Source organism: Pseudorca crassidens, chromosome 17 (genome assembly GCF_039906515.1).
Source record: "Pseudorca crassidens isolate mPseCra1 chromosome 17, mPseCra1.hap1, whole genome shotgun sequence".
NCBI lineage: Eukaryota > Metazoa > Chordata > Mammalia > Artiodactyla > Delphinidae > Pseudorca > Pseudorca crassidens.
The window spans coordinates 67609316-67624096 of NC_090312.1; the positions used below are offsets into that span (position 1 = coordinate 67609316).

The 14781-nt window shown below is 38.6% G+C and overlaps 1 protein-coding gene across 4 annotated transcripts in view; it reads right to left on the bottom strand.

Annotated features, from left to right (window-relative positions):
* Positions 1-14781, bottom strand: part of LY96 (lymphocyte antigen 96) — a 75812-nt gene that overhangs the window by 48714 nt on the left and 12317 nt on the right. For 3 of the 4 annotated variants that reach the window (XR_010936459.1, XR_010936458.1, XM_067712034.1), the window contains exons 2-3: positions 9530-9619; positions 4547-4675 (exon numbers count right to left, since the gene is read on the bottom strand). Coding sequence is in view for 2 of the 4 variants with exons in the window: in XM_067712034.1 (XP_067568135.1) it covers positions 4547-4675; positions 9530-9619 (219 nt within the window). In the remaining 2 variants the exon portion in view is untranslated. Of the gene's footprint in view, positions 1-2926; positions 3837-4546; positions 4676-9529; positions 9620-14781 lie in introns of those variants that run through there. The other variant, XM_067712033.1, reaches the window with a different exon arrangement.

Consider the following 14781-nt stretch of genomic DNA (forward strand, 5'->3'; position numbering starts at 1 on the left):
GCCTCTGGTCGACCCCTGGCCAGCTCGCCCCACCTCGGGAAGGGAGCAAGGGAATCTGTTACGAGCAGGGGCTACTCATTGTTGCGGTGCGCAGGCTTCTCACTGCGGTGGCTTCCCTTGTTGCGGAGCACAGGCTCTAGGCGCACAGGCTTCAGCAGCTGTGGCACGTGGGCTCTAGAGCACAGGCTCAGTAGTTGTGGCGCACGGGCTTAGTTGCTCCGTGGCATGTGGGATCTTCCCCGACCAGGGCTCGAACCCGTGTCCCCTGCATTGGCAGGCAGATTCTTAACCAGTGCATCACCAGGGAAGTCCCTCTTATCAATTTCTATCGATCAGGGAAGGCTAAGAACTCTGGTCGGTAACACTTCCATAAGGACCTTAGTTATGTGCAAAAATGGAAATCTCAGTGGGTCATCCCCACCCACTAACAACAAGATGTAGGCCAATATTTTATGCATGACTTACATGTTGGCTCCTTCCCCCTTTTCTAGGCTCACCTCCAGCAATTCCCCACAAACACATTCTGCTCCAGCTACAAAAAAGATACTTCCCAAATAAAACATATTCCTTCGTGGCTAGATACGTTTGCATATGCTGTTTCCTCTCAGGGAATGTCCTTTTTCCTCACTCTCTGATGTTCTCAGACTCAAGATTCTAATAAAAGACTCTCTGAAGCCTTATCTGAGTTCTCCTGTCACAGTAAGTTGGTAACTATGCAGTTAAGACTAAGAGCATATAATCTATTAGCATTTATGACATTTCCTTGTAACATTTGTTCCCATGACTATTTTTCCCAGAACAGAGTGACCTTCTGAAGAGGGAGAACCTATCATTCAACTTTGGATCACCACAACCTAAATCATGACTTGCTCAAATTAGGTTCAACAGATGTTTGTGGAAGGCAGGGAGAGGAGGTGGGAAGAAGCAGACAGGCTGGGTTGAGTCTGATACATCTTTGATCTCAAGAAAGTGAAACCTTGAAAAGTCACATAAATGTCAACATAATCCCACAGAGATTAAGTGAAATAATTGTAAAGCTGTTGTATGAGAGAAATGGACACTTTTTAAACAACAGTAATCTACCAAGAGGATTTCTTTCATTTTTTTTGTTGTTGTTTTGGTTTCTTTTTTTTTTTTTTTAGGCCACAGTGCAGGCTTGCAGGATCTTAGGTCCCTGACCCGGGATTGAACCCATGTCCCCTGCAGTGGAAGTGTGGAGTCCTAACCACTGGACTGCCAGGGAAGTCCCGAGGATTTCTTTCAAAGGGAAAGAAAGCATGGCCAGTGGAAGAGTAGTTCTTAAGAGTTAGGAGGCTACTCCATTACCAGATCTCCAAATGACCAAGGGCACGTTACTGAACCACTGCAGACATCGGTTTCCTCACTTATAAAAATGACAGGACTATAAATAAAGTCAGGAACAAAACAAGGATCCTATTATGCACATGAATATTTAATCACCATAATTCTAGAATTCTCACGCTGAGCACTGTACTAAGCTTTTTAACACACATTCTCTAATTTAATCCTTAAAACCATGTAAAATAGGTTTCACCGTCCCCATTTCCCAGATGAGGAAAACGAGGTTGATAGAGCTAACCTCTATCAATAACACCCAAGGTCACGTTGCTGATAGGTGGAAAAGCTGGGACACAGACTCAGGTGTTTATGGCTCTGAGCCCAGACTCATAAGCAATGCCAGCTCCACAATGTGTATGTGGCTTGGGGGTGGCAGACAAGTTAGAGATGAGGAGAGTTGGTTGGCTGGGAGACATATCTTGAAGCTTCATTTGCATAACAAGCAGATTGGTTTACTTAGAAACTTTTTCTTTTGGCCACACTGCACAGCTTGTGGGATCTTAGTTCCCCAAGCAGGGATCGAATGTGGGCCCTCGGCAACGAAAGCGCAGAGTTCCAACCACTGGACCGCCAGGGAACTCCCAGAAACTTTTTTTTTTATTGACTGCTAAAAAATGTATAATCCAATTGATGTCCCTGTCAAAGCAAGTATAAGCCTTTCTGTCAAGAATTTTTATATTACTCTTGTTCCATTAATTCTCTACCCTTATTTTCCATTTTTGTCCCAACTAATTTTTGTCTATCTAATTTATGTTATGTTGCTCAAATTAACGTATGCATGTAAACTGCCTGAAATCTGTTTTTAAACAAGAGACGGCACTGGTTACTTGTAAATAATTATAGGGAAAAACATTCAACTGCAATAGTAATTTTTTAAATGTTAATAAAAAACAATTAGGCTTGGGGGCTTCCCTGGTGGTGCAGTGGTTGAGAATCTGCCTGCCAATGCAGGGGACATGGGTTCGAGCCCTGGTCTGGGAAGATCCCACATGCTGCGGAGCAACTAGGCCTGTTAGCCACAACTACTGAGCCCGCACATCTGGAGCCTGTGCTCCACAACAAGAGAGGCCGCGATAGTGAGAGGCCCGTGCACCGCGATGAAGAGGCCCGTGGCCCCCGCTCGCCGCAACTAGAGAAAGCCCTCGCACAGAAACGAAGACCCAACACACCCAAAAATAAATAAATAAATTTATTAAAAACAAACAAAAAAAAAAACAATTAGGCTTAAGTTTTTTAACCTAATAAAGTTTTTTTAAAACTTCTTTTTTAAAATGATAATGCCCTATACCCTGAGAAAACCATAATTCAGAAAGAGTCATGTACCACAATGTTCATTGCAGCTCTAATTACAATAGCCAGGACATGGAAGCAACCTAAATGTCCATCAACAGATGAATGGATAAAGAAGATGTGGCACATATATACAATGGACTATTACTCAGCCATAGAAAGAAACGAAATTGAGTTATTCGTAGTGAGGTAGATGGACCTAGAGTCTGTCACACAGAGTGAAGTAAGTCAGAAAGAGAAAAACAAATACCATATGCTAACACATATATATGGAATCTAAAAAAAAAAAAAAAAAGGTTCTGAAGACATAGAGAATGGACTTGCGGACACAGGGAGGGGAAAGGGTAAGCTGGGACAAAGTGAGAGACTGGCATGGACATATATACACTACCAAATGTAAAATAGATAGCTAGTGGGAAGCAGCCGCATAGCACAGGGAGATCAGCTCGGTGCTTTGTGACCACCTACAGGGGTGGGATTGGGAGGGTGGGAGGGAGATGCCAGAGGGAGGGATATGGGGATATATGTATATGTATAGCTGATTCACTTTATTATAAAGTAGAAACTAATACACCACTGTAAAGCAATTATACCCCAATAAAAATTTTAAAAAATAAAATGATAATGCCCAATGTTAACAAGACAGAGATTAAACTACTATACGTATATATTGCCAGTGGTACAATGTATAAACTGATACAATCTTTCAGAAAAGTAATTCAGCCTTATGTAAACAAAACCACATAGATTCAAACCATTTAAGCTCAGGAATCTCCCTTGGAGTTATGTGTTAACTCCTTCTTCCAAACATGAGAATATTCAAATCTAAAATATGAGAATATTTATATATGCATTATAATATTATTTATAATAGTAAAAATATCAGAAGAAGACTAAGTGTCTAATAGGAAAATAGTTAAGTAAACCAGGGCACACCCACTAAGGGAGATGTTTCATTATGTAACATTTATACTCTGATTTTTAAACCACATGGATTATCCGGTCAAATAATTAAATAAATCAATTTTTAAAAAGAAAATAATTAGGGCTTCCCTGGTGGCGCAGTGGTTGAGAGTCCGCCTCCTGATGCAGGGGACACGGGTTCGTGCCCCGGTCCAGGAAGATCCCACATGCCGCGGAGGGGCTAGGCCCATGAGTCATAGCCACTGAGCCTGCACGTCCGGAGCCTGTGCTCCGCAATGGGAGAGGCCACAACAGTGAGAGGCCCACGTACCGCAAGAAAAAAAAAAGAGAAAATAATTATAGTACAGTATACTTACAACTGCATAACAATATGCATGAATGAAAAAATGAGAACAAAATGTTCTTAGAAATATGATTCTGTGACTTTTTGATTGTTTTCATTTTCTAGTTTTTGGTAATGTGACAATATGATATATAGAATTTTTTAAACTATTTAAAATGCTAGTTTAAAAATTATTAAGGAAAAATTCATGGGTTTGCAATAAGTGACCTCTAAGTTCCTAAAGTTTGAAATTTTATGATTCTGTGAATAATTCCAGGGTGGAAAAAAGGGGAGAAAAGACACTGAGGGAACGAATGTAAGTGCATAGAAAAATCTATTGTGTTTTTATGAAAAATAATAAATGTAATATTTAGAAACAGAGAACCATAACCAAGGGTAAATATACAGTATTAATCTGAACAAGGTAAAAATTTTAATATCCCTTCAAACACACCAAATAAGTGTCATCTTAATAACAATCCAGTAACATAATTGTAAAATATTGTTTAAACTGCTAAAAGAAAAACTTTGGATGGAAATAAAGAATTATTATCAGAAAAGGAACTTCACATTTTTAATGTATTTAATTTTCATAGCATTCTCATAAGGTATTATACTCTATTCTGAGGGTAATACGAATTGAATGCTTACCTCCCTTCAGAGCTCTGCAAAAAGAATAATCATCATCAGATCCTCGGCAAATAACTTGTTTGCGCACTGGGAAATTCACGGACTTAAAAGATACATAGATATTGAAATATAAGCTTTTTATGTCTCTTCCTTAAAAAGAAAAAAATTTCATTAGCCACTCAAATAAGGTATTTTTTGATAAATATTTAAAAACCAACATTTAGTGTATACTTAAAATATGCCCTGTGCTTTTCCTACATTATTTCATTTAATTATGACAACTACCTATAATGTGGATATTATTATCCTGTTTTGTAGACGAGAAAAGTGAAGCTCTGAGAGGGCCACTAGTTGATTGTAATCAAATAGAATGTTCCACAGTGAGAATTATGTGGGCTATGCCTAAAAATAGAATAACCTATATTTTTGAGAAAACTATCAAATGAAAATATAAAATTTCCAGTTGTAGTCATAGTTCCACTAGGAAATTCAAAAGAGAGGGAAGAGAAAGGAAGGTTTTTTTTTTCTATATATTTATTTATTTATTTTTGGCTGTGTTGGGTCTTCGTTTCTGTGGGAGGGCTTTCTCTATTTGCGGCAAGCGGGGGCCTCTCTTCATCGCGATGTGCGGGCCTTTCACTGTCGTGGCCTCTCTTGTTGTGGCGCACAGGCTCCAGACGCGCAGGCTCAGTAGTTGTGGCTCACGGGCCTAGTTGCTCCACGGTATGTGGGATCTTCCCAGACCAGGGCTCGAACCCGTGTCCCCTGCATTGGCAGGCGGATTCTCAACCACTGCGCCACCAGGGAAGACCAGGAAGGTTGTTTTGATGAAAGATTTCTTGGAGAACAAAATTGAACCTTTTGATTAAAAATTAAATAGATGAGCTATTTATTATTTCCTCAGGATCTCTTTATTACCAATGAAGATGGAAAATTCCAGGAAGAAATGCATTTTGCTCAACTCTTCTAAGTTACTCAGTTGGCCCAACTGGACAAGATGCACAATCTTTTTTATAATGAAAACAATTATTGTAACCACTACCTCATGGAAAGTATTTTCCTAATAAGGTCACCATGACTCATTGTAGCCATAATAAAAATTAAAAAAAAGTTTTTCCATCTTTACCTTGAACTTGGCTATGCAGAACAGAACTGCTAGCTCCTTCCTCAAAACCCTGTCCTTCCTTTGGTGTTGGCGCTACCACTCTCTTCTTGTTGTCCTCCAACCGTTCTGCCTTCTGACTCCTCTCCCCAGTCTAGCTCACTGACTCATCTCTCTTAGGATTCTAATCTCAGTGCTTCTCAATTTTCACACTGCACACTCTCCCCAGCTTTAAATACCACATAGGGTAATAACTCCCAAATCTTCATCTTTAGTCTCAACCTTTCTTTTAAGCATCTGTCCCCTGTGTGCATTCAATATCTCTACTCAAATGTCACTTATTACCACACCCAAAAGATCCAAAATTGATTTCCTTATCTTCATCACCAAATCAGCACTAGAATTCCTAATCCCGGTCGATCCTACTGGTGTCCGTTTTATCCCCATTACCACTATCTTAATGCAGCCTCTCGTTACTCTGAGCCTAAAGTACCACCAAACTTCCTTACTTGTCTCCACTTCTCTACTTTCAGGGTAAAGTGTAGAGAAGAAGAACGTTATACAGTCTGTTTCAAACAGTGGCCCCGTGGCCCACGCCACGGGCATGGACCTGAACCTTTCTCAAAGCAGGGATGTGTATAGAAGTTGAAGAGCTGTTTTCACAAGGGATGCCTTGAGATACAAGCACATGGTAGCGTGGCATCCAATGATAATGCAGAACAAAGAATCTTCTTCCATTTCTGTGTGGAACACACTATGATTCCAGTCTTCAATGATTCCAAGAAAGGAAGTGCTGCTTTGACATCTCAACCCTTTACATCTTGAGAAGCTTCTTGCCCTTAGATATCACTGTGGTCATGTTAGGCACGTGAACAGTGGTTGAAGTGAGGTACCACTTGCACGGCTCAGCAGGCCAGAGATATCAATGTGGGTGTTCGAGTGAGAGACAAGAAACATGGTGGCTCTCGGGGGTTTAGCGAAGAAGACTGTTTTTGAGCTCACCTAACACAACTTTGGGAACTTCTGAAAATAACGTTGAGGAAGGCTTATGAACCAGCTGTATATGTCAATTAGTTAATAGTGACATATAATTTATTAGCAAGACTATGAAGTCTCAAATCATTTCCATTCCCAACCTATTTTTGGTACAAGATTGATCTTATAGCTCTTACTGAATTTAAGTAGCGATAGGGCCACAAAAATAAGGTTGATTTCTATAAATGTGGCCCACATTTTATACAGATGTTCTAGTATATTTTAGGGAAACTCAGGTCATAACTACAAAGCATCATAAAAAAACATGACTCGGGGCTTCCCTGGTGGCGCAGTGGTTGGGAGTCTGCCTGCTGATGCAGGGGACATGGGTTCGTGCCCCGGTCCGGGAAGATCCCACATGCCACGGAGCGGCTGGGCCCGTGAGCCATGGCCGCTGAGCCTGCGCGTCCGGAGCCTGTGCTCCGCAACGGGAGAGGCCACAGCAGTGAGAGGCCCGCGAACCACACACAAAAAAAACAAACATGACTGAATCATTCTTTCATTACTGAATTAATATCATGTTATATAAATGTCATATTTAGTAAGTGATTAGGGTATTTGTGGTGGCCATGGAGGTGTGCTGCTTAAAACTCCCTTCCAAAGAATCTGTGTGGAGGAGGGCCGTGGGCAGACAGCCACCAGCTACTGCACTTTTAGATATATCTTAGCACTCATCCGGAGGCCAGACTCGAACAGTCTGCTCCTATAATGACCGAGCACAACAAGGACACTAGAGCCAGCCTACGCCTGCCTATCATGGGACACGTGTGACAGGCAATCATTGCTCTAAGACTCCCCACTGACCTGGCTGAGGATGTCTCAGGGATGCATTTTGGTCTGATGACCATCCTACCAAATTCTCCTTCCTTCTCTCTCATTTCAAAGGTATCGGACCAACACTTCAATCTGCCTCCTCTCCTTGCCTGCTCTAGCTTCCTCTTTCCTTTATTGTTCACAAACATTTCCCCCCCAAAAATCCTTTGTATGTCTAGTTCCTTCTTGGTATCTGCTTTTCAGAGAACCCTAAGTGAAACTGTGTTGTATTATTATTACTTGGGTCTGGAAGGCCTGTTTCCTGTGTGTTAAGGGGAAGGGGCTCACTTGAAAATGAGGTCATTCATTATGTAAATAATCACTTTTGCAAACACCTAGAGGTTAAGCACCCCACATAGACCGGAAAACAAAACCTGAGAAAAGAGGAAGAAATTGTAGAGCCTTTGTTGGGCAAAAATTTAGATTATTTTAGGGGATTAAGAGATACAAACTACTATGTATAAAATAAGCAACAAGGATATATCATATAGAACAGGGAAATATAGCCATTATTTTGTAATAACTTTAAATGGAGTATAATCTGTAAAAGTACTGAAACACTATGTTGTACACCTGAACTCAATATAGTATTGTAAATCAACTATACTTCAGTAAAAAAAAAAAAAATGTAGATTATTTATTTCCCCCTTGGCCAAGAAAGTGGAGCAAGTAGCTCATTGTTCTTTCCTCTGTGCTACCACTAAGCCTTATTGCTATCATTTCACTTATCGTACTATATTATCTACACATCTGCCTCTTCTATTACACTGAGAGATTCTTGAAGGTCAAGAGAATGTCTTATTTATCAATGAATTCACAGCACCTAGCATAATACTTGAAATAAACTATACCTTTACTAAGTATTTTTTAATGAATAAATGAATGCAGAAACAAAGTATCAAGATACAGGTTTTCAGGAAAATTAAAGCATAAGTTTATCGTCTATCATTTCTAGATTCTCAACTACCCTTTTTCCTGTAAGCTGGAGACTAAAATCAGGGGGATATGTTTCTTTAGTTTATTTATGGAAAAGCACATTTTAAAGTATAAGCTCCAAATATAAGCTAGGATGTAAATGATAATAGTGATCATGAAAACAATGATGATAATGATGATGATTACAACTGAATTTCCTGGGATCCTTACAGGCAACAGCTGACCGGTAGGAGAGGATGAAACTTTTGTGCGTTTTCACAAACACTCAGATCCAGCCCAATGCTATCACCATCACCCAATTAACTTTTATAAGATGATGGCAAGTAAAATCATAGAGAGGAAGAAGAAGAAATAACACAAAACAAAACAAAAATCATTGCCTTTTTTCATATCATCAACATATTTTTTTCTAGAAAGGTCACCTTTAGGAAAAAAAGTCCTTGCTTGCTCATACACAAATCTTTGACTCATGGAAACCCAAGTTTACTTATCAGCTGAATATCTAATGATTGACAATGGATATACCTAGTAGATGGTTAGAAGTTTCAAATTATTTCAATTTTTACCATGCCATTATGTAATCCCTCCTCATGAGTATGAGCTAGCCTAGTGACTTGCTTCTAACAAACAGAATACAGCAAAGGTGATAGGGTGGCACTTTCATCATTAGGCTACATAAGACTGTGACTTCTATCTTGTTAGTTAACTGTCCCCCTTGCTAACTTCAGGGAAACAAGAAGCCATGATGAAAAGGCCCACATGACAAAGAACTGAGGGCTGGCCAACAGTCAGACAGAAACTGAACACTGTCAACGACCACATAAGCTTAGAATCGGGTCCTTCCCTAGTTGAGCCTTCAGAAGAAACCCTGGCCAACACCTTAATTGCAGCCTTGTGGGAGACCTCCTGAAGCTGACACAGGTAAGCCATGCCCAGACTACTGACATACGAAGACTATGAGATAAAGAATATGTCCTGTTTTAAGCCATTAAGATTGTGGTAATTTGTTACATAGCAAGAGAAAACTAATACACATACATTTAGAACACCATCATTTTTCATTGATATTTCTGGAACCCTTTTAATTGTAATCTACAAAAACAAAACTTTGGACTTACTTGGAATGTAGTAAAGATACAGATTTCCACGGCCTCCCTTCAATGTTATACAGGGCTCGGCATTTATTGAAATAGGGAATTTCAAGTTATCTAAATGGAATAAAGAAAATGTCAATAAAATGACTATAAATCATTTATAATAAGTATTCTGAATATCAGCCCCCCAAAACTACCTTTAGTATTAAAATTTTATGAGAAAAATTAAGGGTAGTTAAAAATATCTCCCTCCCCAGAGGAGTAAAGTCAGCCAGATGGTAGAGTAAAAAGTCCTCCTTCTCTTGACAAACACACCAGTTCAGCAACAATTTACGGACAATTTCCCTTTGTGAGAAATCAGAAACCAACCGAAAGTCTCCTGCACCCAGGAGAATGTAAAAACAGACTCACCAATTCAGTACTGAGGTTCGGGACACCTCTCACAAGAGACACTGCTCCTGGCATAGCATAATTAGGAAGAGCTAACCTACCCCTCAATTTCACTCAGAGCGAAGAGATTGGTTCATGCGTTCAGAGCCCCAACTTTTCCAAGGAGATCCCCAGAGGACTAAAGAAAGAAAGTCTGAACAGTGTTATAACTAGTAAGGAGATTGATTCAGTAATCAAAAATTTCCCAAAGAAAAGTCCAGGACCAGATGGCTTTACAGGAGAATTCTAGTAAACATTTAAGTCAGAATTAACACCAAACATTCTCAAACTCTTCCAAAAAAATGAAGAGGAGGGCACACTTCCAAACTCATTTTATGAGGCTAGCATTACCGTGATAGTAAAGCAAGACAAAGACACTACATGAAAACTATAAGCCAATATCCCTGATGAGTTTAGATGCAAAAATCCTCACAAAATATTAGCAAACTGAATTCAACAGCACATTAAGAGGATCATATACCTTGATTAAGAGGCATTTATCCGTGGGATGCAAGGATGGTCTAACACACAAAAATCAATTAAAGTGATATGCCACATTAATAGAATGAAGAATAAAAATCACATGACCATCTCAATAGATGACAAAATTCAACATCCTTTCATGATAAAAACTCTCAACAAACTAGAATTAGAGGAAATGGCCTCAACATAATTAAGGCCATATATGAAAAGTCCATAGTTAACATCATACCCAATAGTGAAAAACTAAAAGATTTTCCTCTAAGATCAGAAGCAAGGCAAGGATACCCACTCTCAACATAGTACTGGAAGTCCTAGCCAGATGAATTAGATAAGAAAAATAAATAAAAGGCATCCAAATCAGAAAAGAAGAAGTAAAATTTTCTGCTTGCAGATGACATAATTTATATCTAGAAAACCCTAAAAACTCCATTAAAAATTGTCAGAACTAATCAAAAAATTCAGTAAAGTTACAGGATACAAAATCAAAATACAAAAAAATCAGTTGCACTTCTGTACACTAACAATGAACTATACAAAAAGGAAATTAGGAAAACGATCTCATTTACAATAGCACCAAAAGAATAAAATATCTAGGATTAAACTTACCTAAGGAGGTGAAAGACTTGTATGCTTAAAACTACAAAACATTGATGAAAGAAATTAAACAAGACACAAACAAATGGAAAAATATCTTATGTTCATTGACTGGAAGATTAATGTTATTAAAATGTCCATATTACCCAAAGCAATCTATAGAATCAATACATTTCTATCAAAATCTCAATGGCATTGTTTACAGAAATAGAAAAAACAACTCTAAAATTCATATGGAACCACAAAAGATGACAAATAGGCAAGAAAATCTTGAGAAAGAGGAAGCATCACATTTCCTGATTTCAAACTATACTGCAAAGCTACAGTAATCAAAACAGTATGGTAGTGGCAAAAAGACAGCCATATAGACCAATGGAACTGAACAGAGAGCCCAGAAGTAAATCCATGTGTATTTTGTCAACTAATCTTTGACAACGATGCCAAGAATGCACAATGGGGAAAGGACAGTCTCTTCAACAAATGGTGCTGGCAAAACATGCAAAAGAAAGAACTGGACCTTTATCTTATACCACAAATGAAAACCAATCCAAAATGGATTAAAGACTTAAACATAAGATTTAAGACTGTAAAAACCCTAGAAGAAAATACAGGGGAAAAGCTTCATGACATTGATCTTGACAATGACTTCATGGATATGACATGGAAAGCAAAGGCAGCAAAAACATTAATAAATAAGTGGGACTATATCAAACTAAAAAGCTTCTGTACTGCAAAGGAAACAATCAACAGAGTGAAAAGGCAGCCTATGGAATGGGAGAAAATACTTACAGACCATATATCTGATAAGGTGTGAATCTCCAAAATATATAAGGAATTCCAACAATTCAATTATAATAAAACTAATAACCTGATTTTAAAATGAGCTAAGGACTTGCATTTGTTGAGACGTGGATGGATCTAGAGACTGTCATACAGAGTCAGAAAGAGAAAAACAAATATTGTATATTAACGCATGTATGTGGAACCTAGAAAAATGGTACAGATGAACCAGTCTGCAGGGCAGAAGTTGAGACACAGATGTAGAGAACCAACATATGGACACCAAGGGGGGAAAACTGCGGTGGGGTGGGGATGGTGGTGTGCTGAATTGGGTGATTGGGATTGACATGTATACACTGATGTGTATAAAATTGATGACTAATAAGAACCTGCAGTATAAACAAACAAACAAACAAACAAAAAACTAATACTAAACTTTCTTTGGGTTATTTGTATGGAAATATGTTAATATAAATGTTTCAGACATTACATGAAATTTCTAAAAATCTTATATGTTCTGCTATAAAGTTATAAGTCATAATTCTAGTTATTACTTTAAAATGTGTATCTCAGAAATAACTAAATTTCCTTGTCAATTGCATTATTATGAACTTTCATCAAATCTTTAACCGTGGTCATTTTTAAGTCTTTTGTCATTTACAGACAGTTCTGGGTGTACTCTGATGCTTTTGCAAAAATGTTCCTATAAAAGGGTTTTGGGCTTCCCTGGTGGCGCAGTGGTTGAAAGTCCGCCTGCCGATTCAGGGGACACGGGTTCGTGCCCCAGTCCAGGAAGATCCCACATGCCACAGAGCAGCTGGGCCTGTGAGCCATGGCCGCTGAGCCTGAGCGTCCGGAGCCTGTGCTCCGCAACGGGAGAGACCACAACAGCGAGAGGCCCGCGTACCGCAAAAAAAAAAAAAGGGTTTCATCTTCAAGGAATTCATGGAAAAGACTCTGACAAGTACAGGTTTCTGGTAACTGACTATACTGCTGAACTGAATGAATAAACATTTTCAGAACTCTAATGGAAAACTGATGAATTCATAAAAGTGCTAACAAAAGATCAAGATAAAAAAATTAATTACATGGGACTGAGTGAACTGATGAGGATGATTATAATTTTTGTGACTTTCTGTTTGAATAAAAATAAAAAATCCCACAAGGACTCAGAGGCAAAAAATATACAAATCAATTTTCACTGCAAAGTAAAGGAGCAGTTACAATGGAGGATTACTGGACTGAATGTCAATATTATGACATAGTATGAGTGTGTTTCATGTTTGGTAATTGCAATCCTTGTTGCTTTTGTTGTGGTCATCCATTTACAATGCTTGGTGTCAGTTTATTTATCTCTTGTAAAAATAAAATACAGTGTGTGTGAAAAAATAAATTAATTAATTAATTAAATAAAATGAGCTAAGGACTTGAATAGACATTTCTCCAAAGAAAACATGCAAATGGCCAACAGGTATATAAAAACATGCTCAACGTCACTAAGCATCAGGAAAATGCAAATCAAAACCACAATGAGATATCACCTCACACCAGTCAGATTGGCTATTATCAAAAAAAGAAAAGAAGGACGAGAGTTGGCAAGGATGTGAAGAAACTGGAATGCTTGCACACTGCTGGTAGGAATGCAAAATGGTACAACTGCTCTAAAAAACAATACAGAGATTCCTCAAGAAATTAAAAATATGGGCTTCCCTGGTAGCGCAGTGGTTGAGAATCTGGCTGCTAATGTAGGGGACACGGGTTCGAGCCCTGGTCTGGGAAGATCCCACATGCCGCGGAGCAGCTAGGCCCACGAACCACAACTACTGAGCCTGCGCGTCTGGAGCCTGTGCTCCGCAACAAGAGAGGCCGCGACAGTGAGAGGCCCACGCACCGCAATGAAGAGTGGCCCCCGCTTGCCACAATGAGAGAAAGCCCTCGCACAGAAATGAAGACCCAACACAGCCAAAAATAAATAAATAAATAAATAAAATAAAGGGCCACCCTGGCTACTCTTTAAAAAAAATTTAAAAAAAATTAAAAATATTACTACCATATGATCCAGCAATCCCACTTCTGGGTACTTATCCAAAACAATTGAAATCAGAATCTCGAAGAGATATTAGCATTCCTAAATTCATTGCAGCACTATTCACAATAGCCAAGATGTGGGAACAACCTAAATGTCCATCAACAGATACATGCATAAAGAAAATGTGGTCTATACATACAACGGAATACTATTTAGTCCTAAAAAAAAAGGAAATTTTGCAATATGCTACAATATGGATGAACCTTGAGGACATTATGCTAAAGGAAATAAGCCAGTCATATAAGGACAAATACTGCCTGAGCCCACATATCTAAAATAGTCAAATTCATAGAATCAAAGAGTGGATGGTGGTTGCCAGTGGCTGAGGGGAGAGGGAAACGGGGAGATACTAATCAATGGGCATAGAGTTTCAGTCAAGCAAGTGAATAAGCTGTAGAGATCTGCTGTACAATTTCATGCCTGTGGTCAACAATGATGTACTGTACACTCAAAAATTTAAGAGGGTAGATCCCATGTAAAATGTTCTTACCACAGTAAAATAAAATTTAAAATACTGTATGAATACCAAAAAAACTCCCTATAATGTAAACAGATTAGTATTTTAATGCCCTTACATTGTTAAGGTGGAGGTTGAAGGTAGTGAATTACTTTAAACTGTGGGGAAGGGGGTGAACTCCCCAAAACATATTTTCATAAAATTACTTGTTCCATTTTCATACTTTTTAACCTGTTCTTTTCCACATTGCTCTTCTTTTCTATACTCTCCTCACCTCTCTGTATGTTCCATTGGTTAAAAATAGAAAATACACATCAAGTACTTAGAATTCTAGTAAATGGTAAGTGACTGAATACATGAATGAATGAGTTAATAAACAAATCTTCCTAAATAAGAAGTTTCAAGAAGGATGTAGAAGAGCTTATAAAAGCACTGAGGAGGAGG